At 43.3% G+C, this 24711-nt stretch overlaps 1 protein-coding gene across 5 annotated transcripts in view; it reads left to right on the top strand.

Moving 5' to 3' along the window:
* The first annotated feature begins 8270 nt into the window (after nt 1–8270).
* The window catches only part of NRG2 (neuregulin 2), a 179112-nt gene continuing 162671 nt past the window's right edge, over nt 8271–24711 (top strand). For all 5 annotated transcript variants that reach the window (XM_061188245.1, XM_061188244.1, XM_061188243.1 and 2 more), the window contains exon 1: nt 8271–8964. In XM_061188245.1, the coding sequence (XP_061044228.1) occupies nt 8271–8964 (694 nt within the window). The remainder of the gene's footprint in view (nt 8965–24711) is intronic.

Here is a 24711-nt window from a genome sequence, read left to right as displayed (position 1 = left end):
CTCTCTCTTTCTTCCTTCTTCTTTTCTTTCTCTTACAGAAATGTTTTATGTATTTGTTTCCTTTTTAGTGTCTGTCTCCCTTGAAGAGTATAAGTTCTTCAAGAGCAGGGACCTCGTGTGTCTTATTTGCGCCTGCATTCTCAGTATCTGGTATGAAGCTTGGTCCAGAGTAGACACTAAAAATAGTTTTGAGTGATACATTGCAAAATTAATATTAATCAAATGGATTTTTGAAAAGAATGAATAAAACTATTTGGGAAATAAATAAATTCACTTTGGGATGAATAATATAAAATGTCTTAGAAACTAAGGCATAACTTAAGGAGCTATGCATTGGGCCTTAGTAGATATTAATCCCTTAGTGTGACTGAGTTTGTCATGTTCAGCAAATATTGAGGACCTAGCATTTGCAGAGCATGCTCTCTCTGCCCTCAGAATTGGGAGAGCTGAGAGAACAGCGGGACACTGAGCCTGAGAGGCAAAGGGGAGGGATGACATTAAAGAAGAAAAGTGGGGAGGGGGGGTAGGGGAGAGGCCCAGGGCAGGTGCTAGCTCAACAGATAATAGATCCTGACTCTAATATTGCCTAGATTTTAGCTCTAGCAGCAACCATGGCTATTATTTCTTTGCATCTAGGTCAGTATGCATAGTAGGTGTTCCATAAATGCTTTTTGGTAGAATAAATAAATTTATGAATTCTAAAGAAAACTCAGGAAGAGTGAAGTCTTCAAATTTCTGACCTTGGATGATATTGGAAGTGTCTGGGAAGTAAATGAAAAAGAATGCACATGAACTGGAAATTATGAGGTAGAAACAAGGTTGAATTGGACACTCAAAGGTACACTAACTAGCCTGAGGATTTGGGAGTAAGGGACTAATTTCTTCTCCTCATCCTGCTTCACGCCCCCAGAGTTGAATCAACCTCAGAGTTCCTGTTGACCTCAGGAGAGGATTCCAAATACACAAATCAGGAAAACAGAGAGAGGAAAATCGTTGAATGTTAAACAGCAAAAACATTCAGCTTGAAAGACATCTAATTTTTTCTCAATCCAAATTAGACAGGCTATGATGCTTAAAAGAAAACGAATGCTGGTGCGAAGCACAAATGTATTATCTGATCGAAATAACACAGGACAGATACATCTGCGTCCAGACTGTACTTCTGCTGTGGTCTATTTTAGGGAGCTTCTGGATTTGAATCTAAAACTGATATCTGGAAAAGAGATAATAATTTGTGCTCACATAGCACTTTTCATTCAAAGGTCTCAAAGCACTTTACAAAGAAATAAGTATTATTATCCCAGATGGAATAATTCAGACAGAGGGGCTGCTGCCCTCTTCAGCAAATTGGAGAGTGTAAGCCCTTGGACTCTTGATGCAGCCCTAGGCTATAAATTATTGAATCATGTCCTCTATTGATTGGGAGCTGGGACTACCAATGATGTGACTTTTAAAAATATACATATAAAGTAGAACATCAGGCTCTACGCTTAAGAATTTTAGCATGTGTTCAAAAAATATGAAAATGGGTGGTTTTAAAACTGCTGAATTTGGGGTAAAGTATGTCTACTTAAAGTAAGAAAATGGTTATTCTAGTCAGACTAATACTAGTCAACATGTGCTAAGCATTATTCTAAGTGTGCTATATATATTTTTATTTAATACTCACAACAATTTTTTAATTGAAGTATAATTGACACGTGACGTTATATTAGTTTCAGGTGTACAGTATTATAATTCGGTATGTGTATACATTGGGAAATGATCACCACAATAAGTCTAGTTACCATCTGTCACCATACAAAGCTACAAAATTTTTTTTCTTGTGATGAGGACTGTTCAGATTTACTTTCTTAGCAACGTTCAAATTTGCAGTATAATATTTTTGACTATAAGACTCGCGGCAATTTTAATGAGGTAAGAACTATAATCACTTTACGCATTTACCATTGAGGAAACTGAGACCCAGAGAAGTTAAGTAACTAGGCCAAATGTCAGCTAAGTAATTGGCAGAGCTGGGACTTGGATGTAGGCAGCCTGAGTCCATTACCCATGCTCTTAGCCAGTTACTCCGTGCCAGGTACTGTGAAGCATTTTGCATGCGTTATGTCACTGAATCCTCACAAAACCTCTAGAGGTAGGTATATTATTATCCCGATTTTATTTGGGAAGGACCGTAAGGATTAGAAAGGTGAAGTGACTTGCCCAAGCTCCCATTCCAGTATGTGGGGAGCCAGGATTTTGCAACATAAACAAAAGAACACTAGGCAGGAAGTCAGGGTTTTAGTGCTGTTTCTGCCACTAACTAGGCTGTGTGACCTTGAGCAAATCCAATAGTCTCCATGGTCTCTACGTCTTCCTCTGTGACAGGAGGCCATCGGGCTACATTGACGCTGATTCCTTCCCAATGCTAATATCCTCAGAGTCTCAATATCTGTTTTCTATCTGGTCCCTTGTTTAAAAATCCTTGGAGGAAAAGAAATTAACCACACAGAACCTGAGAGTGACTCTGGAAGCCAAATTTAGAAAACAGATCTCAAAAGGAGAAAAAAAAGAAGTTTACAAAATATCTTTATTTAGAAAATGAGACTGTCCTGCAAAGTGTTTGGCTTGATTTGTGAGACCCAGTGACCACATAAAGGCCATACATATCACCTTGATGGACCAGTTTTCCTGGATGTAATAAGCCATGTAACCTGGTTCTGTGGCCATTTCTGGCCACTGAATTGGCTAAAGCTGGAAGAAGTCCATCCTCGTGTGGGAGGGATCTGGGAGAAGAAGCCAAGCTTTTCATGTGGGTGTTCTATCTTGAATTCAGTATGTCTATACCATTCTGTCTACTTCTGTTTTTGTTCTCAGTGATTATCATGTAGTGACACAGCCCACTGCTACCATGAACAAGTTTTTTCACAAGCATGTGGGGAGCCTGTATAGTGAACAGGTCTGCCTTCCATTTCTCCGTCTGGTTCTGTTCAAAAGTATTAGCTTGATCCACAGGAAACGAAATCATTATCTTGAAGAGATATCTGTACTCCCATATTCATTGCAGCATTATTCATAGTAGCCAAGTTACAGAAACAAGATCAATGGATGAATGGATAAATGTGGTATATATATAATGGAATATTATTCAGCCTGAAAAAAGAAGGAAATCCTGCCATTTGTGACAACATGGATGAACACGGAGGGTATTATGCTAAGTGAAATAAGCCAGCCAGAGAAAGACAGATACTGCATAGTATCATTTATGTGTGAAATCAAAAAAACCCCCCAAAAACCAAAGTCATAGAAACAGAGAATAAAATGGTGACTGCTGGGGACTGGGGAGTGGGGGAAGGGGGAGAGGTTGGTGAAAGGGTATAAGCTTTCAGTTATAAAATGAATATGTTCTTAGAATATAATGTATAGCATGGTGACTGTAGTTGATAACTATTGTATAGCTGAAATTTGCTAAGAGAGTAGAACTTAAGTGTTCTCATAAAAAAAGGGGGGGCAGAATATAGAAGGTGGTAGATAATGTTAATGAGTTAATTGTAGGAATCCTTTCACAATGTATACATGTATCCAATTATCATCTTGTACACTTTAAATATATGACAATTTCATCAATTATACATCAATAAAATGAAAATAAATAAAAGACAGAAAAAAAAAGAAAACCAAAAACCCTCCCAAAATGTGAGCTTGAGTTTGTGAGAAACCTTGGTCCTATCAGTAGCTCTGTGATCTTGCGAAAGTCAAATTCTCTCAGAGTCTCAGTTTTCCTCATCTTTTTGTAAAATGATGCTTATACCATTTGCTTGCCAGTGTTGTACATTTCAAATAGTCTGACATTGGTGGAAGTATTTTGGAGAGATTGGAGACCTCTCAGACGACAATGAAAGTGAGGCTGCAAGACACCTTCCCTCAGAGAGACACGGTGTTGTGCATCAAGCAAGCCTGAATGGGAATCCCAACACTGCCTGCCACTTGGGCAAGTTACTAAACCTCTATAAGTCTCTTCAGTTTGTAAAATGCAAAGTTGTTGAGGCATGGAAATATAAACATGACGCTCCTGACACACAGAGGCCATTTAAATATGGTAGCTATTATTATTTTGACTATCAATTATTGAATTACCCTGAAGAGTTAGCAGGTTCAGAATATCAAGCTTTATTTTCTGAGACTGTATACCAATTCACTTTGATCCCTAAGGAAAAGCCAGAAGAGAATTGGACTGTCTTCTCTACTAAATGGCTGATGTTAATTCTGTAAAGCTTATCTTCATACACACCACACCTTGGGGAAATCTGGACAAGGACCTCTCTTCCTTTTAGACATCTCTGCCTAAGTCGCCACCCTCTGTGGCCGCACAAATTCTAGTGGACAATTGGGATCTCAAAACTTATCTTTGCATTCTAAAGAAGATAAAGTTATAGTGCAATAATTCCCAACCCTTTTTTTAGCACCAGAATCTCATTTTAAAGTTAAAAAAAAATTCAAGGAATCCCATATAATAATAGTTCTACTTTAGGTCACTTCTGATTGAGAAAATACATGATAAAAAAAATCAGCATCAGTAAAAAAATTAGAGGAGCCTCTCTCAAACATTGTTGGGAATAGGTAGTATATGAACTTGATAAAAAAAATTCACAAGGTACAAAAGGGAACAGCATGAAAAGCATTCTTCTTGCACATTCCTCCGCCACCCTGTGCCCTTCCCCAGAGCCTACTATTGTTTCCATTTCTGCTGTGTCCTTTCAAAGGTAATCTATGATCTATGAATATTTATGTATTTATCCTTTAAAAAAAGACAAAATGGTAGCATACCTTGCCACTCTTCTTCACCTTGTTGCACTCTTCTGCATACTTAACAATGTCTTGTTATACTTTAAAATGGATATGTGAAAAAAAAGAGATGGAATATGTATTTTTATTCACCACACTGTCATCTAGTATTGAAAAATTGCATTGCATTTTTTTTTTTTACATTTTTAAAAACTTTTAATTTTATATTGGAGTATAGTCGATTAACCATGTTGTGAGTTTCAGGTGCACAGCAAAGCAACTCAGCCATGCATATACACGTATCCATTCTCCCCCAAACTCCCCTCCCATCCAGTCTGCCATATAACATTGAGCAGAGTTCCCTGTACTGTACAGTAGGTCCTTGTTGGTTATCCATTTCAAATATGGCAATGTGTACATGTCGATCCCCAACTCCCTGAATGCATTGCATTTTTAATATACAGAAAATCCTAGTGTGCAATAACTACATACCACATAGAGAGTCTCAGCTCTTAGATTAGGAACCACTGGTATAAGTAAAATATCAATAACATTCAACATTAATTTTGGCCCTTACTCTACACCAGGCATTGTTCTAAGCACTTTACACTTGTTATCTCACATAATCCACATCCTTCAAATCCTTCTAATCCCACTTTAAATGTTATCTCCTCAGAGAAACCCTCCCTTATCCAAGTAGACCTACCTTCTCCCCTTTCCATTATTTCCTATCATTTCATCCTGTTTATTTCCTTCAGGACAGTTACCTATTCGTCCTATTTTACCTATTTGTTTACTGTTGTCTCCCGAATGGAGTAAGAGCTTTGGGAGCGGGGACAGTGTCAGTTTGGTTCACTGCAGTATATCCAGTGACCAGTCCCATGCCTCGGTGCTGGGCACAGAGGAGCCATTCCATCAGATGTTTATTGAATTAAGTACACAATGAGCAAAAAACAATTTTATGAGGTAGACCCTAGTATAATCTCCATTATACGAATGAGAAAGCTAAGCCCTAGAGAGGGAAATAGAGTCAAGTCAAAATTAGTAACTTACAAAATTGGTTTGAAACCCCGTACTGCTTGACCCTAGAGCACAAGCTCTTCACCACTACCCTGGTCTCAGAAACAGAGACTGAGTACAATCTTGGCTGTGTATGATCTTGAGTAATTCCCTTTTCCTCCCTGGGATTGTTTCTTCCATTGAAAAATGCGAGAGTGGAGTTAGTAATCTTCCTTATAGCTATGATCGATGAAAATGGAAAAGGAGACACTGAAGGGGCCAACAAGATTGGCTGGATGCCTTTAAGAGAGCTGATTTCCATTCTTTAATTCCTACCCTCCTTCCTTCACTAAGGATTTGCTGATCCTTATTTTATGCCAGGCACTGTGTTGGTTGTTCCTTTGGATAGGTATCTAAAGACTAATAGGACATAGTCCCTGCCATTAAGGTGCTTAGTCTGATGGGTCTAATGCAAACCCATTAATAGCTGCTTGAAGTACAGTATAGGTCTTTGCCATAACAGTAATATGTATGAGGCACATGGTAACACAGAAGAGGAAGGAATTAATTCCATCCTGTATGCGTATGGTGGTGAGGATGGTGGTGCATATGTAGGGAGGGAGAGATGAGGTTTACTGCTGAGCTAGGCCTTGGGGATAGAATAGTTTTCCAGGTGGACAAGGCGGAGGTGAGGCTTCCTGGACACAAGAGACATCATGTGCAGAAGCACACCAAGAAACAGTATGATGTGCTGAGGACTGCTAGGGTAGGGGCTTGGCTCCCAGAGGATGGAGTTGGCTAAGTAGAGGGGGCCCGTGAAGAGCCATGCTGAAGAGTTTGGACTTTACTCCTGAGAGCAGTGGCAGGGTCAAATCATATTTATATTTTATTTTTAGAAAGATCACTCTGGCAGTGGTAGGACTGGAGGAGGGTGATGAGGTGAAAGGTGTGTAGACTAGTGAGAAGGCTTTGTGGTGGTCCAGGTGAGAGGTGAGGAGCACTTGGACCTCAGGTATTCACGCAGAGTTGGAGAGGAACTAGATAAATCGGGGATTTTTAAAAAAAAGAAGTGGCAAAGGACTTGGTGGTTGGTTGGATGAGGGAGAATAAAATGAGACTGAGGGACTTGCTGGAACGGATTGGGTGGCCAAGTATAAAATGGTTCCATTAATGATTATATGGAATTTGGAGTTGGGTGGGAGAAATAATGCTGTTGGCTTTGAATATGTTACGTCTGGGGGGTCTCTTAGCCAGGAGGAAAGCTCTAGCTCCCTCCTTCCTTTCCAGAATAGCATTCCTAGCCAAAGTCAGACATCCTTGGGCCAGTTTCCTGCAGCCCCCAGTCAGGGATAAGATTCTCCAAGACCTTACTGAAATTCCTGAGCTCCATATCTTTCAGGGATATAAGCTGGGTCTTAAAAACTCCCTGTATCCTTATTGATAGAAGGAGAGTGGATCCCTGACTCGCTTTTTAAAAACCAGATGCTGGCTTCAGTGGAGCAAACTCTCCTGCCTCTTTGCAAGCAGCACACTTTTAAAAAGAAACCATTTCCTGTGGGGCAGCTCTGGCCCTGACCGGCTCTGGCTCTCAGGTTGGCTCCCAAGAAGCCCCCATCTCCTTTAGGAAGAGGCTTTTTAAAAAGAAGATGAGGTTGTATACCGCGTAACCTGGTCCTGCCTGGCTGCTGGAGAAAGCCCAGAGACCTGGGGACTGGACCCTCTCTCAACCACCACCCGGGGTTAGGTGTCCTCAGCGCGAGGCAAGACTCCATGTAGCCCCAACTCTCCCCCAAAAGACGGGGCTGGGATCCTCCCCCACCTTAACTCGAATCTCCAGCGCTCACCTGGCGGTGGCAGGGCCAAGCACGTGGGCCCGATTAGGGGCTGGCCTCTAGGGTCCTCCCAGGGAAGGGGATATACAACCCCAGGAGGCAGGAGGCTGGCCAGTCACCCGGGCCGTGACAATCTCCTTGGCTCCTACAGCCGATGTCCAAAGGCAGGGCACAGCCTGTGTCCCACTCCCCCCTTCATAGGACGGTGCCAGAATCTGTTATCTCTACTCCGCCCTCTGCTCACGCACTACCCCACTGTCGTGCCCATAAATCCCAAGAGCAAAGGGTAGCACGATTCCTCCCGCCTCCCTGCGGGCCCTGAAGCCGGGCACTAAAGCAGTGCAGTCCCAAGCTTCCCCTGCAGAAGCCGCGCTCCCCACTCGCTTCGGGGGTAGAGGGGGCGCGAGAGAGCAAGTGGGCGGACGTCCCATCCTCCGCATCCACCTCCAGGTCCTGGCGCGCAGAGTGGGAGCGCTGCGCGCCTCCGCGCTGCGCATCGCGGCCCGCTTGCCGCCTGCCCCCTGCCCTAGCTGGGCCGCCTCCCCGGGCTGCCGGTGGAGAGCTACAAGGCGCTAACGTTACGCTGTTTCCGGTTTTCCAGCGGGCTCTGGTTTCCCCTCCCAAGGCGGCGGCGGCGGCGGAGCGGCGGAGCCCCCCAAATGGCCTGGCCAGATGCGGCAGGTTTGCTGCTCAGCGCTGCCGCCGCCGCCACTGGAGAAGGCTCGGTGCAGCAGCTACAGCGACAGCAGCAGCAGCGAGAGGAGCAGCAGCGGCAGCAGCGGCGGCGAGAGCAGCAGCAGCAGGAGCAGCAGCAGCGACAGCAACAGCGGCATCTCTCGTCCCGCTGCGCCCCCAGAGCCGCGGCCGTCGCAACAGCCGCAGCCCCGCAGCCCCGCAGCCCGGAGAGCCGCCGCCCGCTCGCGAGCCGCAGCCGCCGGCGGCATGAGGCGCGACCCGGCCCCCGGCTTCTCTATGCTGCTCTTCGGTGTGTCGCTCGCCTGCTACTCGCCTAGCCTCAAGTCGGTGCAGGACCAGGCGTACAAGGCACCCGTGGTGGTGGAGGGCAAGGTACAGGGGCTGGCCCCGGCCGGCGGCTCCAGCTCCAACAGCACCCGTGAGCCGCCCGCCTCGGGTCGGGTGGCACTGGTGAAGGTGCTGGACAAGTGGCCGCTCCGGAGCGGGGGACTGCAGCGCGAGCAGGTGATCAGCGTGGGCTCCTGTGCGCCGCTCGAAAGGAACCAGCGCTACATCTTTTTCCTGGAGCCCACGGAGCAGCCCTTAGTCTTTAAGACAGCCTTTGCCCCTCTTGACACCAACGGCAAAAACCTCAAGAAAGAGGTGGGCAAGATCCTGTGCACTGACTGCGGTGAGTCGCCCCCTCCCTCTGCTAGAGAAAGGGGGGAGGGGCGAAGCGGTGGAGAATGGGGGTGGGGCGGGAGGTGCTGCAGGTGCCCAGGCCTGGCAGCGCCCCGGCCGGCCGCTGGGGGGTGGGGCCGCCCCTGTGCAGGGCGTTTGGCATGGTGGGTGAGGGTGTTGGGCTGGGGAGAAGGAGGATCAGGCTCAAAGTGTGCCAGGGGTGGGGGCGGGGGGACGCGCTGGCCTGTGCCAGCAGGGATCTGCGGCTGATGTATGGCATGTGGGGCTGGAAAGCTGCCATCATAGCCCAGTAGCGGCAGGAAAAACGGAGAGGTCCTGGTGTTGCTGGCCCGAGGCTCGGTGAGTCAGGAGTGACCCTCGGAGGCTTTGCCCGCTCTGCTCCCACGGGCCTGCCTTGCCCAGGCTGGCAGGGTCTGCAGGAGCAGCTGGGCAGATTCCCAGGCTGTGAAGGCCTCCGCTTACAAGTTCTCCTAGGGAATCATGGCCCCCGCCCCCTCCTTCCTCTCCTGGGCTCCCGGCTCAGCTCATCCACACCGCTGGCGCAGGCAGAGTTGGGACTTTTTCTGCTACGGTTTTCTGTCCCCCATGTAGCTCAGGGTTTTTTTCTGCATCGTGATTGCCTGTCTTTGCTAAGCTGGTAGCACAGCCCTCTCTTAACCTCCACGACTTGTGAGCAGACACCTCTTTTGGCTGTTTCTGGGAGATCTTCCTAGGTCTGTTTATTGTTATGACGGCGAAATAGAGTAACTTCTGCTGAATGCTGTAAGTTCAGCTCTGACATCTCACCAGCAGGATGTGTTGACTGCACATCTCATCTTCATGATGTTGGGTGCTGAACAGGAATGCAGGTGATTAGAAACAAAACACTGAAATCTGTAGATCTGTGCAGCTGGGAATGGAGGTCTCCAATGTCAAAAGTCAAAGAAATGTCAGTTTAAGATCTTTTTTTTCTTGTCCCTGAATCCAGTACTTACTTCTCAGTAAGATATTTCGAACCAAATTGTCCCCAGACTGGAGTGTTTGGTGTTAGCTTGTCTTGTGCTTATTCATATTGGGGTTTCATTTTATCCCCAAAGGCTGGATTTGGTGTTTGCAGTGTGACTCTGAGCTGTGTAATCACTGAATTGTGACAGATGTCCTGGTCTGTCATAGAAGTTGGTGTGTTTACTAGTTTACCAACAGATTCTGGGTAGTATAAATAGGCTCTGAGTAGCAAAGAATGTGTACAGCCTGTAGGAAGTTTTGCTGCCCTCATCTTTCTAGATCAATGCCTTTGACTTTTGGAAGCTTCCCTTCTACCCCACGTCCCCCGCCCCCTCCCCGCCCCTGTCCTTCAGGAGACGAATTTTAGTTTAGTGGTGGGAGTATATCTAGGTATTATGTTAAACTGTGATCACTTTAATTAGAAGACGCTTGCAGTGTCTTAATAAGAAGAAAGAAACTTTGGTGATAACAGCAGTTTATCTCTCTGACATTGTTCTGAGGAATATTGTTGACTGCTCTTTAATGTTGGTTTTATGCTCTGAAATGTTTTTTTTTTTTTTTTTTTTGAAATGTTTGATGATGACAAATTGAGACCAGTTAAGAATTTCTAATTTTTTATTGTGTTAAGCATTTTGTCTGAGATCCCTTGGGGAGCTGTGGAACTGTACTGTGCACTGGGAAATAGATAGTAAAAACATTTATGGAACCTTATCCAAGGACAGCTTCTGTTTTGGTTTTCAGTGAGTTGCTCCTGAATGTGCATCGTGCACATTGCCACATAATCCCTAGTCTGGTCCACTGAGCCCCAATGGTCGTCGCCCCCTGTCTTCCTCCTCCTTTCCTCCTTCCTCCATCAATTCTACCTTGTTTGTTTTAGTGAGTGTTTAATAGCTTAATAGTTGAATGTGGAGATCATGAAAGATCTGGGGATCAGAAATATAGTCTGCTTTTAGGTTGTGGTCATCTCATATTATGAACATAGCATGTGCAATATAGTTCTCAAAAAGATAAATTTAGGACTGCAATCACTGCTAACGAGAAGGCCCTCATACATCACAAATGATCAGGGGGCAGGAAAGTGTATGGGAGTAAACATTTTAGAGTGCAAAAATTTTTGCTTTGAATTGATAGTATATAGATACAGGTCAGTTTGGGGGCTTTATCTAAGGGGATTAGAAATTAAAGGACATTTTTGTGAGAGGAAACTTGTGGAACTGGTGATAATATGACAGAAGAGCATAAACTGCATTTTCTTATTTTCTACAATGTGGTTGAAGAAAACATGCACTAGTAATGGTATATTAAATAAGGAAACAAATCTTCCTAACTAACCACAACACCTTCCTTGTGCTCAGCAGGAAATAACTAACAAATTCATTTTCTGTTTTCTGTCTCTAAAAAAAGCCCTCTGGGCCACAGGGTCATTGGGAACATTTTCTCCTTGGAGCAGATCTGCCCATTGCAAAATAGGGAAACTGGCACCTGGAAACTGTCATCATGGCCTTTATATTGAGCAACTGTGGTTAAATTGTTACTTTATTTAGCCATTTTCAGCTCCGAGCCTGTCTGGGTTCTGAGAGGTATGGTTCCTAGGGAGATTGTCCAGAAAGCTGTGTTTTGGTGGGCCAGGACTTTGGGATAAGGTACCATACAGAGAGATAAAGGTCTTCATAAATGGCTAATTTTACCACAACTATGAAATGTTGACTTGTAGCCTGTTAAGTCCTTCTGGAATAGCAATATCTGCCAGAGGGGCATTTTTATAGATCTAATGTGTATCATTCATCCCAAATTACTACCTCTGGTGGTAAAGAGTGGAGTAAAATCTTTGCATTTCTCAGAAGATTACATACTTGGAGGTGTTTTCTGTGCCTTCTGAGGAAAGAACAGGAAAAAGATTTGAAAAGGACTCTCAGGGACTAGCAGCTCTGTACAATGCTATAAAAGCATCCTGTTCTGCAAATAGTCCTACATTTTTAATGATGGTTGCATATATTTTGGTTTAATCACACTCTATCATTTGCTTTCCTATATGTGTATGGTTTTTAAATTGTTTCCTTATTGAATAGATGGAATATATATATATATTTTTTTTTAAAGAAAGATCATTCTTCCTTTGGGACTTTATGATTTGCCTTTTTCTTCCAGCGTATAGTGTACTTTGTTGTTAAAGCTAGAAAAGGTGTATTCCTGGGGGACTTTATGTTCTTTAGGATAGTTTTAAATTAATGTGGCACCCAGATTCACATATTAGAGCAAGGTGGTTCACAAAATTCAGTATAGCAAAAGCGACTGCATATTTTTAAAGTGCTGTTTATTTAAAGAATCTTTTCTTCCCCAGCCAGCTGGAAACCCAGCTGTGCTGCAGCTTGAAGATGGGAAAGTGAAACTAGATTAGAAACTGACCAGTCCTAGTGGTGAGGACAGGCTTGATTATAGGTTTAGGGGTAGAATTACCATCACAATGTCATTATTTCTTTCAGTGGCTGCTTTCCTCAGCAGACTGGGATTCTTGGGGGCAGGAACCATATCTTATCTTTGAGGTCTTTCTCCTAGCTCTCCTGCCCTTCAATGTTTGGTACTGCCCGTGGCTTACAGAGGGATTCTCATAAGTGTCTTTTGAATGGATGAAGTCAAGTGAAGTTCAAAAAGCAAGCCTCCAGATTAATACTAAAACAATCTTAACTCTCCTATCTGTGACACCAAGTCCTGTGCTGAAAAGCTGAGTTCGATGATAGCCCTTACCTGTCGCTATGGGAACCTTTTTTTCTGAAGGAGTCGTAATCAACTAGAGTACTTAACCACAATGTGCTTAATCATTGTGCTGATTAGTGTTAATGGGATTTGAGCAGTGGAGAATCTAGGTCTTGTTGGAGAAGACCCTCTTTTTTTTTTTTTGGAAGGCAGGTTATCACACACCCCCCATGTTTAAACAAAATAAGATAACTATCAACTTGAATTAACAAAAGGTTTGGGAGCTAGAGAGGGTGTTATATTAACTAGCTAAGTGACTAACTTCTTCTTGGTCCCAAGGCTCTTAACCATCTTCTATTATCTAGGACTTTTTTTTTTTTTTTTTTTGGCTACGTTGGGTCTTTGTTGCTGCGCGGGCTTTCTCCAGTTGCGGCGAGCGACGGCTACTCTACGTTGTGGTGCTCGGGCTTCTCGTTGCGGTGGCTTCTCTTGTTGTGGAGTATGGGCTTTAGGCGCGCGGGCTTCGGTAGTTGTGGCTCGTGGGCTCTAGAGCGCAGGCTCAGTAGTTGCGGCGCACGGGCTTAGTTCCTCCGCGGCATGTGGGATCTTCCCCGGACCAGGGCTGGAACCCGTGTCCCCTGCATTGGTAGGCGGATTCTTAACCACTGCGCCACCAGGGAAGTCCCTATCTAGGACATTTTTTTTTAATTTTATTTATTTATTTATTTATTTTTTTATTTTTGGCTGTGTTGGGTCTTCGTTTCTGTGCGAGGGCTTTCTCCAGTTGCGGCAAGTGGGGACCACTCTTCATCGCGGTGCGCGGGCCTCTCACTATCGTGGCCTTTCTTGTTGCGGAGCACAGGCTCCAGATGCGCAGGCTCAGTAGTTGTGGCTCACGGGCCTAGTTACTCCGCGGCATGCGGGATCTTCCCAGACCAGGGCTCGAACCCGTGTCCCCTGCATTGGCAGGCAGATTCTCAACCACTGCGCCACTAGGGAAGCCCCGGACATTTTAATTTCATTTCCTAATAGCAAATATGTCATTAATTTTTTCCTTTATAAAGTTGTATTTATATTTTTGAATACGTTAACACTTTCATATGGTTCAAAACTTAGAAAGTACATAAGAATAAACGGTGAAAAGTCTTCTTCTTACCCCTGTCCTCAGCTTCCCAGCTCTTAGGCAATTATAACATATTCTTGAAATGTGTATTTCTCTAAAAGCAAAATGTTTTTCAAAGTAGTCTTATTTTTTTTTTCTTAACAGATGGAGAACGTTAATTTTGCCATTAAGCCAATATTATGGTAAATTCTTCCCGAGTAGTGTGTGTGTGTGTATATATATATATATATATATATTTTTAAACCTAATCCAAGATCTTAACCAGTATCCTACCTTACAAATATAACCCTAGAGTGAGGAATAAAAATACCAACTTATTTTTCAGATACTTTGCCGTTAAGTTTTCTGACAGTGAATTTTGTGAGTCTTAATTGGGATGCTCAAAGAAGAGATCCGAAGGTTTGTCACTGAGCTTTAGGGCTGCAGTTCTGCCCATACAGCAGTTCCCACTGCTTACACTCTTGGTAGGTAATCTCACAATAGCATCCATGTGGGAAATCACATGATCCCATATATGGGAAGAGAAAACTCCACAGTGCATGATTGCTTTGATTCTCATTTAGAATCCAAAGACCCCAGTTGCTGATGAAGAGGTTGATTTTGATCATATTCACGTATAGCTGGTATGACTCCAGGGGGAATTAGCCACTTGAATACTATTTTGAAGTACGTTTAAGGTAACTGATTTGAACATAGTGTTAAAATTTCAGAGGGTCAAGGAATTGCCATTTGGATAAGTAGGGGAAAGCAAATATGCAAATCTAAACAGTGGGACGTCTTAACCCTCTAAAGCCTGTTGGTTTAGTGGCATATGGCAATTTTGAACATTGATTTGGAAAAGGAATGATCTCACTATCAATGAAGTTTCCCCTGTGCAGTCTTTGACACTCGTTCTTGGGTGTTTCTTTTCAGGGTCTGAAGTGTTGTTAGTATAATTTACATCAAAGGTAAAAGAAATTTCCCTCCAAATTTTGAGTTTGGATGGATGTGTGTGAAATGGGGATTTTTGTCTTACTTGTTTCCCGTGAGTTAACCCTCCCCACTTACTTATTGGAATTTGTACATAGAGATAAACCCAGTTTGTGAATTTCAAGAGATGATATAGGGCGCTCTTTAGAAAACTGAGGAAAGTAGATGAATTGAGCAGTGGACGTGTTAAATTATGACGTTTGAAAAAATGACTGTCTTATGTGAAATTCAAGTAGATTCCTTTAAAAACAACAGTACACACAAATGAATCTTGGTGAGTAATGTTTCAAGCAAGCCTGTAGGAACTGAAGCAAACCTGGAGGATGATTAAAAGGCTTTAGGATGACATGAAAGAGGACATGCTGTACCCAGGCAAAGAGCTGGGAAGCTTTTGCCAATCTGGGGTCAAAAGACAGAGATTCCACCCTTGACTGAGATCATTTGCTGCTAATCAGCTGTGATGTTTCTGATAATTATGAAATGAGGTTGAGTTAAGGAGCCTTCTTGCTCTGGCTAGTTGCTGCTGGCAGAGTGTGGCATGCAAGCTCCATTCTACAGTAACATTCCCTTCCTGCTTTGTACATGCAGTGAGATCCAAATAGCCTCTCCAGGGACCTTCTCTGGGACAGAGCCTGTAGCTCTTCTCTGTGCCTCAGCTCAGAACCTGATTGTGCTGCTTGCCTCCTGGGGTGGGGCTGGAGGTAGTTAACATTCCATTTGCCCTTGCAGATGTTTCCAGAGTAGCAGAGGCACAGGTATCCTAGAGAGTTTCCTTATTCTACTAGCAACACAGACCCCCAAGATGTGATGTTCAGGTTACTTTTTATTCTCTCTTAGGAAGCAGAATCTTTAATGGTTCTTTTTTTCCTTCAATGATTTCCTGCTTTGTGCTTAGGACATTGGCTTCCCCCTCCTCCTTCCCTCCCTCGTCTGTTTATACAGACTGAGGATCTGTCTTTGTCCTTTAGGCTGGGATGTTTTACTTGGTCTTGATCTTGATATTGGTCCAACTAACAGAAGCCAAGCTGAACTAACATTCCTCAGAATTAAATAAAAGGAAGGTTACCACATGGCTAAATACCTGGTTCAACCATGGGAAAGTCAGGACATCATTAATTTGATTGGGACAGTGATGCAATTTGGTATCCCAGAGGTTGTATTACTAAAAGAGCTTTCTTTCATTTCCATCTTTCAAATGTTTGCTTCAACAAATGTGCTCTGTGTAAAGAACTAGGTACTTTAGGGGAATTGCATCAGACAGTCCCTGTCACCAAGGAGCTTACAATCTAGAAGTACAAAGATATAACAGTAATTCAATCTAGAGTATGACAAATGCCATAAGATATACCAACATAGTGCTTTTGGGAGGAGGGGAAGAGTCATAAAAGAAAGAAAGATCTAGTTAGAGGATTAAAGAAAGTTTCTTGGAGAAGCAGTTTGAGATGGGATTCTAATAGTCAGAGTTAGATGAGGTAGAGGTGGTTTAGGGATAGAGATGAACTGATTGATTAAATCAATTCCATACAGACAGCAGCATTCTCAGTAGCCGAGGGACATGTTTGTAGTATACAAAATAACCAGGGTGAAAGGAGCAAATGGGCAAAGGTCCTAGAGGGGTAAATTAGGATGATATTCCCACCCATCTTGAGTGCTAGACTGATGAGTTTATTTGTAATTATGTAAGTAGTATTTGAAGGCTTCAGTTAAAAGCAGCTCAATAACGTGTTGTAGTTTTCAGTGAATGGGTCACATATTTTGTTAAATTTATTCCTTAGTACTTCTTGTTTTCTGGATGCTTTTGTAAATGGTATTTTTGTTTAATTTTGTTTTCCACTTATTCGTTGATAGTATATAGAAAGATAATTGTTAAAATATTGGCTTTGTATCCTGTATTTGTTATTCACTTATTCATTTCAGTAACATTTTTGGGGTAGATTTCTTAAGGATTTTTTTTCTATGTACGTGACTGTATTGTCAGTGAAAAAAAAGACAGTTTTACTTTTTCCTTTCTAATCTGTTTGCCTTTATTGCCTTTATTTTTTTCTTGCCTTATTCCACTGGCTGGAACTGCCCAGTACAATGTTGAATAAGAGTAGTGAAAATGAGCATCCCTGGGGGAAAGCATTTAGACTTTCACTATTAAGTAGGATGTTAGCTGAAGGTTTTTCATAGATGCTCTTCCTTTAAAAAAAAAGAAAAATCTGCTAAATATAGTGTAATGACTAAGAGTTTGTGCTCTACAGCCAGATGAACCTGGGTTTGGAAACCATTTTCTAACTGGGTGATGTTGGGCAAATTACTTTCTGTATCTTAGTTTCCTACAAATGGGGATAGTGATAGCACTTAATAGGATTGCTATGAGTATTAAATGAGATAATGCATGTAAAATAATTAATACAGCACCTGCTCAATAAGTGTTATTAACAAAATCTTATTAACTTAGACCAATGTGAGCAGGAAGACTAGTAAGTGAAAATATTAAGTTCTGGAGGACTGGAGGCAGACAAGGGGAGACATTTTTACTGAAAACTGTATTATGTGTGCGGTCTAATTGTAGGGAAGCCCATGTGAGTCCAGGGTATGAATGCTGGTCCTATGGAGGTCCCAAGTAGGCTACAAATCTTGATGTGTCCATGGGACTGTGTTAGTCAATTTTTTGAGAAGCCCACAGATAGAAACTGCTTTTCTCTGTTTCACAAATGGGAGGACTAAGACTCAAACTTCAAAATGACCATTTCAGAATTTCATCATGCTTGTGGGGTCAACCAAGGGTCCACATTCTGGAGTCCTGCCAGGTCTGCTTTTTTACTTCGGCAGGTCTTATCTTACATTGTATTGTTGTTAGGAGGAGTTGCTGAAAGTCACTGGAAAATGGCTGAAAGCATCCTTTCTTCTTTCAAAGAAAGAAGGTCCCTGACTCATCCTGCTTTGATTTGGGGGTTTCCAGAGTTGGGGGTGGATTCACACTGAATCATTCATACTCTTTCCTTGTTTCTGCACTGGGTTGGGATGGGTCTGGTGGCTGCCCAGGATCAGAGGGGTATAGGTATGGGCATGTAACAGGTGGCATTTTGGGAATTTGTGGGGTTTAATTTTAATTAATTAATTGATGTGTGGTACCCATTGGAAGTATGAAACTTTGCTCCTTAAATGTTTATAGGACAAAGACTCTGCTTTGAGTCCTTCCTCTAAATATTTGTTGGGTGTTATTACGCCTCAGATCCTGGACTGGCCACACATCCCTGACCTTAGGAAGTATTGTTTTTTCTTATTCTTAGACTTTTAGTATTTATGGCCTGTATCACTTACATGACACATCATTTAATGCCGTGCACTGTTAATTGTCTTTTGATGGGTCAGTGTCTTAGCTCCTTCACCTGATTGTAAGATCTTTGGGGCCTGAAACTTAAAATATGTTTCAGTAAATATTTGACTACTGGCTATTGCCAAGTAAGGGAAAAGTGAGACCATTGCTTTCTCTAAAGACCACTTTGTCCTCGACAAATTTCGAGATTCCTCAAATGACAGCTCAGGCTTAAGGACTAGACCAACCATGGAAAATGTCTTCAGACATTTAGATAAAGGGCAGAATTTTGCTTCTCAGTTATGTTTCAGGTTTTTTTTTTTTTTCTTGATAGTCCATAGTTTCTTCATTTTCTTGCAAGTAATTTTCTGTTCTTGAGTTTTAGAATTATCTCTAGGTGGTTTTCCTCATACATGTCAATATTTTGGCTTGTGTTTCATTCCTATCTTTTAGTTAGTTCGCATTCTGCAAAATTCTCCATTTTCACTTGCCATACAAGCTTTTTGGTTATTCCCCATTCTGGTTTCTCACTGGAATGGTCAGTTGGACTCTCTTACTCTGGCCTGTTCATGCTTCAGGCTGAATACCTTAAAGAGGTAAGAGGTATGACCAGGCATCTTCTGTAGTAAGCTGAGATCACAAATTAGGAGTGGTTGTACCTTTTTGCCTATAGGCAGCTTGGGGGCTTCTGGAAGCCAGTACTGGTTCTTAGATCATTCTTTTCTTCTGAAAGGGTAGGGAGTAGAAACCTAATATTTCTTCACATCTCTCTTTTAGTATGTTCATTCTTTTGTCATTGCCTTGAAATGAGGCATTTTTCTGCCATGTCTCCTTGGCTGAATTATTGGGTGGGGATGGGAGGGGCCTCTCCAGAGGAAGTTCTCGTCTAGCCCAGGGCTCCTAAGGGCCCCTAGTCATAACCTTGCAAAAGGTTGTGGCCCTCAGCTTCAGCGAGTCAGAGTTCCTTTCACTGGTGCCTGTGGCCATACATAAAATCTCAGTACAGCACTTCACCATGTTGCTTAGGCCAGTAATGAATTTCACGAGCACAACCCAATTGATGGCTCTCCTCTGGAGTAACTTTATATGACTTTAGAGAAGAGAGTTTATTTACCAGTCAGGACGGAACAGGTAGATTAAGTAGGTGATCTGTTGTGTCTGAATTCCCGTCTCTGAGTGAGAAATAAAATAACAGCAGGGCTGCATACCGTGGAACTTTCCCGACATTGTCATTGGTTGATTGGATTTCAGAGAAAAATAATAACAAAAAGAAGAAGAATGTTTTTAAAAGTAAGAAAGAAGACTCAGACCGCGACATGACTTATTTGTCACAGAATGAAACCAAGGCCCACAAGTGAAGATTTTTTTTCAAAGGACACTGGAGTTTCCAAAGGCAGCCTGTCTGACTGTTCACTCTTAGATGGTTTCCTTTTCACAGTCTGTTCAGGTGGGTTTCTCTTCTGAGACCCTCTTACCTGGGGCTCCACCCCTCCCACCTTATCCCATCTAGCTCCTACCTTTCTACTTAGGCCTGCTGTCATACTTGCTTACGTCATAAATGTAACAGCCATCCCTCAGCCCCTGTTCCCAAGAACCAGAGAAGTTTCCAGAAATTTCTAGCACAAAGTTCCCAATCCTTCCTTGGACTTTAGGTCTGATGGACCTAGTGGGAAAATAGGAACAAGGCAAGAGATATGTACCTACGTGGGTGGGACTATATCCAACAAATTGGGCTAAATTTTTCTCAGGTCTGGTTCTTTTAGACAAAATATGGGGTTTTCCCAAGAACGCTTCTCCTATATTTCTAGGTCGCATTTTCAAGAGGAAATGCTTTCTCCAAAAAGGCTAGTAACATTCACTGGCCTTTTAGTAACACGTACATTAAATTGTCTTGGCCAAGTACTGACAGTAATCCCTTTCAGATGGCACCTCTGGGGCTCGGCCCAAGTGATTCTGGCCAATACTGGGCCAGGCTCCACTGGATGTGGAGCCAGGTAGTATACTCTGGGCAGAACAAGACATCACCACCTCTGAGAGAAACTCCTTGCTGCTGGGAAAGAATCTAATTTGTAGGTTGAAGGGAGGCACATGGGTGGCCCCCAGTTTGGGACTTGGCTGTCTTTGTTTCTCAGTATGTAAATCATCTGAGTAGGTTTCCACTGTGCGTGGTATGCACTTAGCTAACTGAGAGGGCAAATGGGAGCTGGAGCTGAGACTGGTTCCCTTGGGAATACTGTTGTCACCTCTGCCGATTTTACCCCAGCTTCTACCTTTGCCCACACATAATGTGGGCTTTGTGCTTCTTCTGTGTGGTGTCACAGCCTCAGGGCCTCTGGTGAAGGGTCTGCACTAGGCCCAGAGCTTGTTGTACAGAAGTAGGAATTAAAGGCATTGGTTTAAGATTAGTTCTGTGAAGGGATCACTTGAAACTTTAGTGCTGTATCTAAAAGAAAACATCAAATTGATAAAGGGTCCCAGTGGGTTTGATGGTCTTCATTGGGCCAAGGTCACGAACCATATATATATTTTTAAAATTTATTTATCTTTGGCTGTGTTGGGTCTTCGTTGCTGCTCACGGGCTTTCTCTAGTTGTGGGGAGCAGGGGCTACTCTTCGTTGCAGTGCACAGGCCTCTCATTGTGGTGGCTTCTCTTGTTGCAGAGCACGGGCTCTAGGTGCACGGGCTTCAGTAGGTGTGGCACGCAGGCTCAGTAATTGTGGCTCATGGGCTCTAGAGCACAGGCTCAGTAGTTGTGGTGCACAGGCTTCGTTGCTCCACGGCATGTGGGATCTTCCCGGACAGGGCTCGAACCCGTGTCCCCTGAATCGGCAGGAGGATTCTTTTTTTTTTTTTTTTTTTTTTTTAATAGTTTCCTCAAATCTTTTTGGTAACCTGAAACCTTAAAGTTTTTTATTTATTTATTTATTTATTTATTTTTGGCTGTGTTGGGTCTTCGTTTCTGTGCGAGGGCTTTCTCTAGTTGTGGCAAGCGGGGGCCACTCTTCATCGCGGTGCGCGGGCCTCTCACTATCGCGGCCTCTCTTGTTGCGGAGCACAGGCTCCATATGCGCAGGCTCAGTAATTGTGGCTCACGGGCCTAGTTGCTCCGCGGCATGTGGGATCTTCCCAGACCAGGGCTCGAACCCGTATCCCCTGCATTAGCAGGCAGATTCTCAACCACTGCGCCACCAGGGAAGCCCGGCAGGAGGATTCTTAACCACTGCGCCACCAGGGAAGTCCCACGAACCATATATATATATTTTTAAATAAATTTATTTATTTATTTATTTATTTATTTTTGGCTGTATTGGGTCTTCGTTTCTGTGCGAGGGCTTTCTCTAGTTGCGGCGTGCGGGGGCCTCTCACTGTCGCGGCCTCTCTTGTTGCGGAGCACAAGCTCCAGACGCGCAGGCTCAGTAGTTGTGGCTCACGGGCCTAGTTGCTCCGCGGCATGTGGGATCCTCCCAGACCAGGGCTCGAACCCGTGTCCCCTGCATTAGCAGGCAGATTCTCAACCACTGTGCCACCAGGGAAGCCCAACCATATTTTTTAAAGGAAGTATAAGAGTTTAGTTTTCTCATCTCTGAAGTTAAGTAGCAGCTTCATAATTCCAGAGTAGGGGTGAGCGTTGCCCTTGAAAGAGGAAGAGTAGAAAAGGCCAGTAGTGCTGCTCTGTCTACGTGAGTCGGGGGTAATCCAATGGATGTTACTCTCCATTCTATGGTTCAAAGATTCCTTTCTTTGAAAGAGTTTGTTACTGACAACTGTGAGTTTGGGGCAGAGGTCATGGTTGGCTTGCAGTTGACCTGTTCAACCTTAAAGACTGAAGCTGGTTCGTGGATCCTGCCATGAGTTCCTCCAGTATGTTGTAGATGTAGTGTTTGGTTCTTTCCCCTCCCGCTTCCTTCTCAGGTCCTTCCATCACTGGCTCTTCTTTTCAGCCTCTTGTAAAGGGTACAATTTTTAATGGATTGTCCTTGGTTCTCTTCTCAACTTACATAATCTGTTTTGAATTTTCAACTCTACGTAGCATAGTGGTTAAGGCTGCATGCTCTGGAGCCAACTTTGAAGAGTGAATCTTGGTTCTATGGCTTATTAGCTGTATAACCTTGGGCAAATTGACCATTTTGTGTCTCAGGTTGCTCAACTGTAAAATGGGGCTAATTATAATACCTACCTCATAGCATTGTGATAAGGATTCAGTGAGTTACTCCTTGTAAAGTGCTTAGAACAGTGCCTGCTCGTAGAAAACATTCAATGAAGACTAGCTGCAATTACTATTATTGTCACATCTATTGTTAGTTGAAAGAGAATGGCTTTGGATTCAGACTGATATTAAAATCCTGACTCTTTCTTACTAGCTATGTGAACTTGGGAAAAGTCCCTTAATTTTTCTGAGTCCCAGTTTCCAACTGCCAATGGCACATTGTTTCAGTTATCCATTGCAGCATAACAAACCACCCCAAAATATAGTGGCTTCAGATAGCAATCATTGTATGTTATTATCGCTCACAGTTTGGAGATTGACTGGGCTCAGCTAGGAGGTGTAGTATCTCTCATGTAGTTTTTGGCCAGATGGTAGCTGAGCAGTCGAACAGTAGATGAGACTGGGTTATTTCTAAGTTTCCTCTCTGACGTGTCTGGCATTTGATGCTGGCTGGTTCTCATCTGGGAGCTTAGCTGGGACTGAGGGCCAGAGACCAACCTTGCCTGGGTTTCCTCACAACATGGTGGCAAGGTCCATGAGTGAGCATAAGAGAGCTCCAGGCAAAAGCTGTATTGTCTTTTATGATCTAACCTCAGAAGTCACTAGCATCACTTCCACCACGTTCTGTTTCTCAGGAGAGAGTTACTAAGGCTTGACTGGATGCAAATGGAGCAGAATTAGACTCTACCTCTCAATGGACGGATTGTCAAAGAATTTGTAGACATGTTTTGAAACAATTACAGTCTGCCCTCTGGTCACAAATTATTTATATTTGTGAAAAATATACTCATCCTGGTCATTGCATTCAAATTCCAATGTATACTTACTTACTAAAAAAAAAAAAACACTCATCCTCACCCAAGACCCTCCTCCCTCCAAAAAGTCTCATCTATATGGCCTCAGGCTCAGGCTCAAGAGCCAGGGATTCATCATCTAAATTAGGTCTGGGTACAGATGAGGCTCCTCTCATGCGGTTCCTTGGGGACAGCAACTCAAATGCTGTTCCTCTTGACCTGAAGGCTGTCAACAAAAGAGACAAGTCATCTGCCCTCCACCTCCCCCACCCCCAACCCCCATACAATGCTGGAATAGACATAGGATAACTGCTACAGATGCCCCCTTTTAAAAACTGGTAATGCTTGAACATTGTAAAATGACTATTATTTTTTACTTAAAATTTTGAAATTTAAAATAAGTTGATCTATAAGAAAGTCACAAAAATAGTACAAAGAATCCTCTTTCCCCAGCTTCCCCAAATTATACAACTATGTAAAATTATCAAAACCAGGAAATTAATAGTATTGATACAATAGTATTAACTGATCTATAGACCTTATTCAAAATTTGCCAATTGTCTTATTAATGGCCTTTTCCTGGTCCAGGATTCAGTCTAGGATCCCACATCACATTGGTTTGTTTGTTTTTTTCTTTTTTTGACCACACTGAGCGGCTTATGGGATCTTAGTTCGCCAACCAGGGATTGAATCTGGGCCCACGGCAGTGAAAGCACCAAGTCCTAACCACTGGACCGCCAGGAAATACCCCCACATCACATTTAGTTTTTATGTCTTCTTAGTCTTCTATCTGGGGTAGATGTTCCCATTTAGAAAGAGGGGAACCAGCAGTCCTAGTCCATAGCAGTTCTGAAATCCGGCCTGGCATATGAGTAGGGCTCAGTCCTATTGCCTGGGAATGACGCTCCACTGCTCTTGGTTTTACCCTATGGGCTCATGGTTTTGCCTTCTAATTATCCTTCCTTTTCCAAAACATGTAGCCTGTGTTTGCAGCTAGGTAGTGTTCTCAGTTCTGTATTCTTTTAGGTGATGTCTAGTCAAGTGTGGCCACAAGAGAAGGAGATACAGGAGAGGCACACAAAAAAAATGAGCTAACTATATTCATTGGTCCTAGAGATGAGGGGTCACTGCCTGCCACACAGGAACACAGGGGAAGTACCAGGTTTTGGTCAGGTGGCAGAAGACTGGAAAGAGGGGAAACATTAGGTGGAAACCTTTATTGGGGTGTCCTTGGGGAGGGGAAGGCAGGGCAGGGTGAACAGTTTAGGGTTGGCTAGTTTGAATAATTTTGATGGGCTCTAAGTTATAGGGGTGGTTCCTGGTTGCCTGGTACCTGGCCCTGGGATGATTAAAGGGCAGACAGAGGAGACATGGCTCTGGATTGGTTAGTTTGCACATCAAAGGCCTTCTCCTGGCTGAATCCTTTGCTGTTTCTAAGAATTGGCTAGCCCTGGGAGAGGCAGTCCCTCCCCAGCCAGAAATGGTTTTTTAAGATGTCAAAACATCATAATATATAAAAAGTAAAAATTTTGTACAGTACACTCAGCCTGATTCCTACTTGTAGATGTTTGGGAGCCCAAAAGCTTCTTTTCATTTTGCACTGTTTGGTCCCTCTTAGTCCAAACTGATGGTGTTCCTGCTACTATATTTCTTTTTAAAAA

The sequence above is a fragment of the Eubalaena glacialis genome, chromosome 4 (assembly GCF_028564815.1).
Source record: "Eubalaena glacialis isolate mEubGla1 chromosome 4, mEubGla1.1.hap2.+ XY, whole genome shotgun sequence".
NCBI lineage: Eukaryota > Metazoa > Chordata > Mammalia > Artiodactyla > Balaenidae > Eubalaena > Eubalaena glacialis.
The sequence above is the reverse complement of the archived record's forward strand: the minus strand, read 5'-3'. Positions and strand labels throughout refer to the sequence as shown.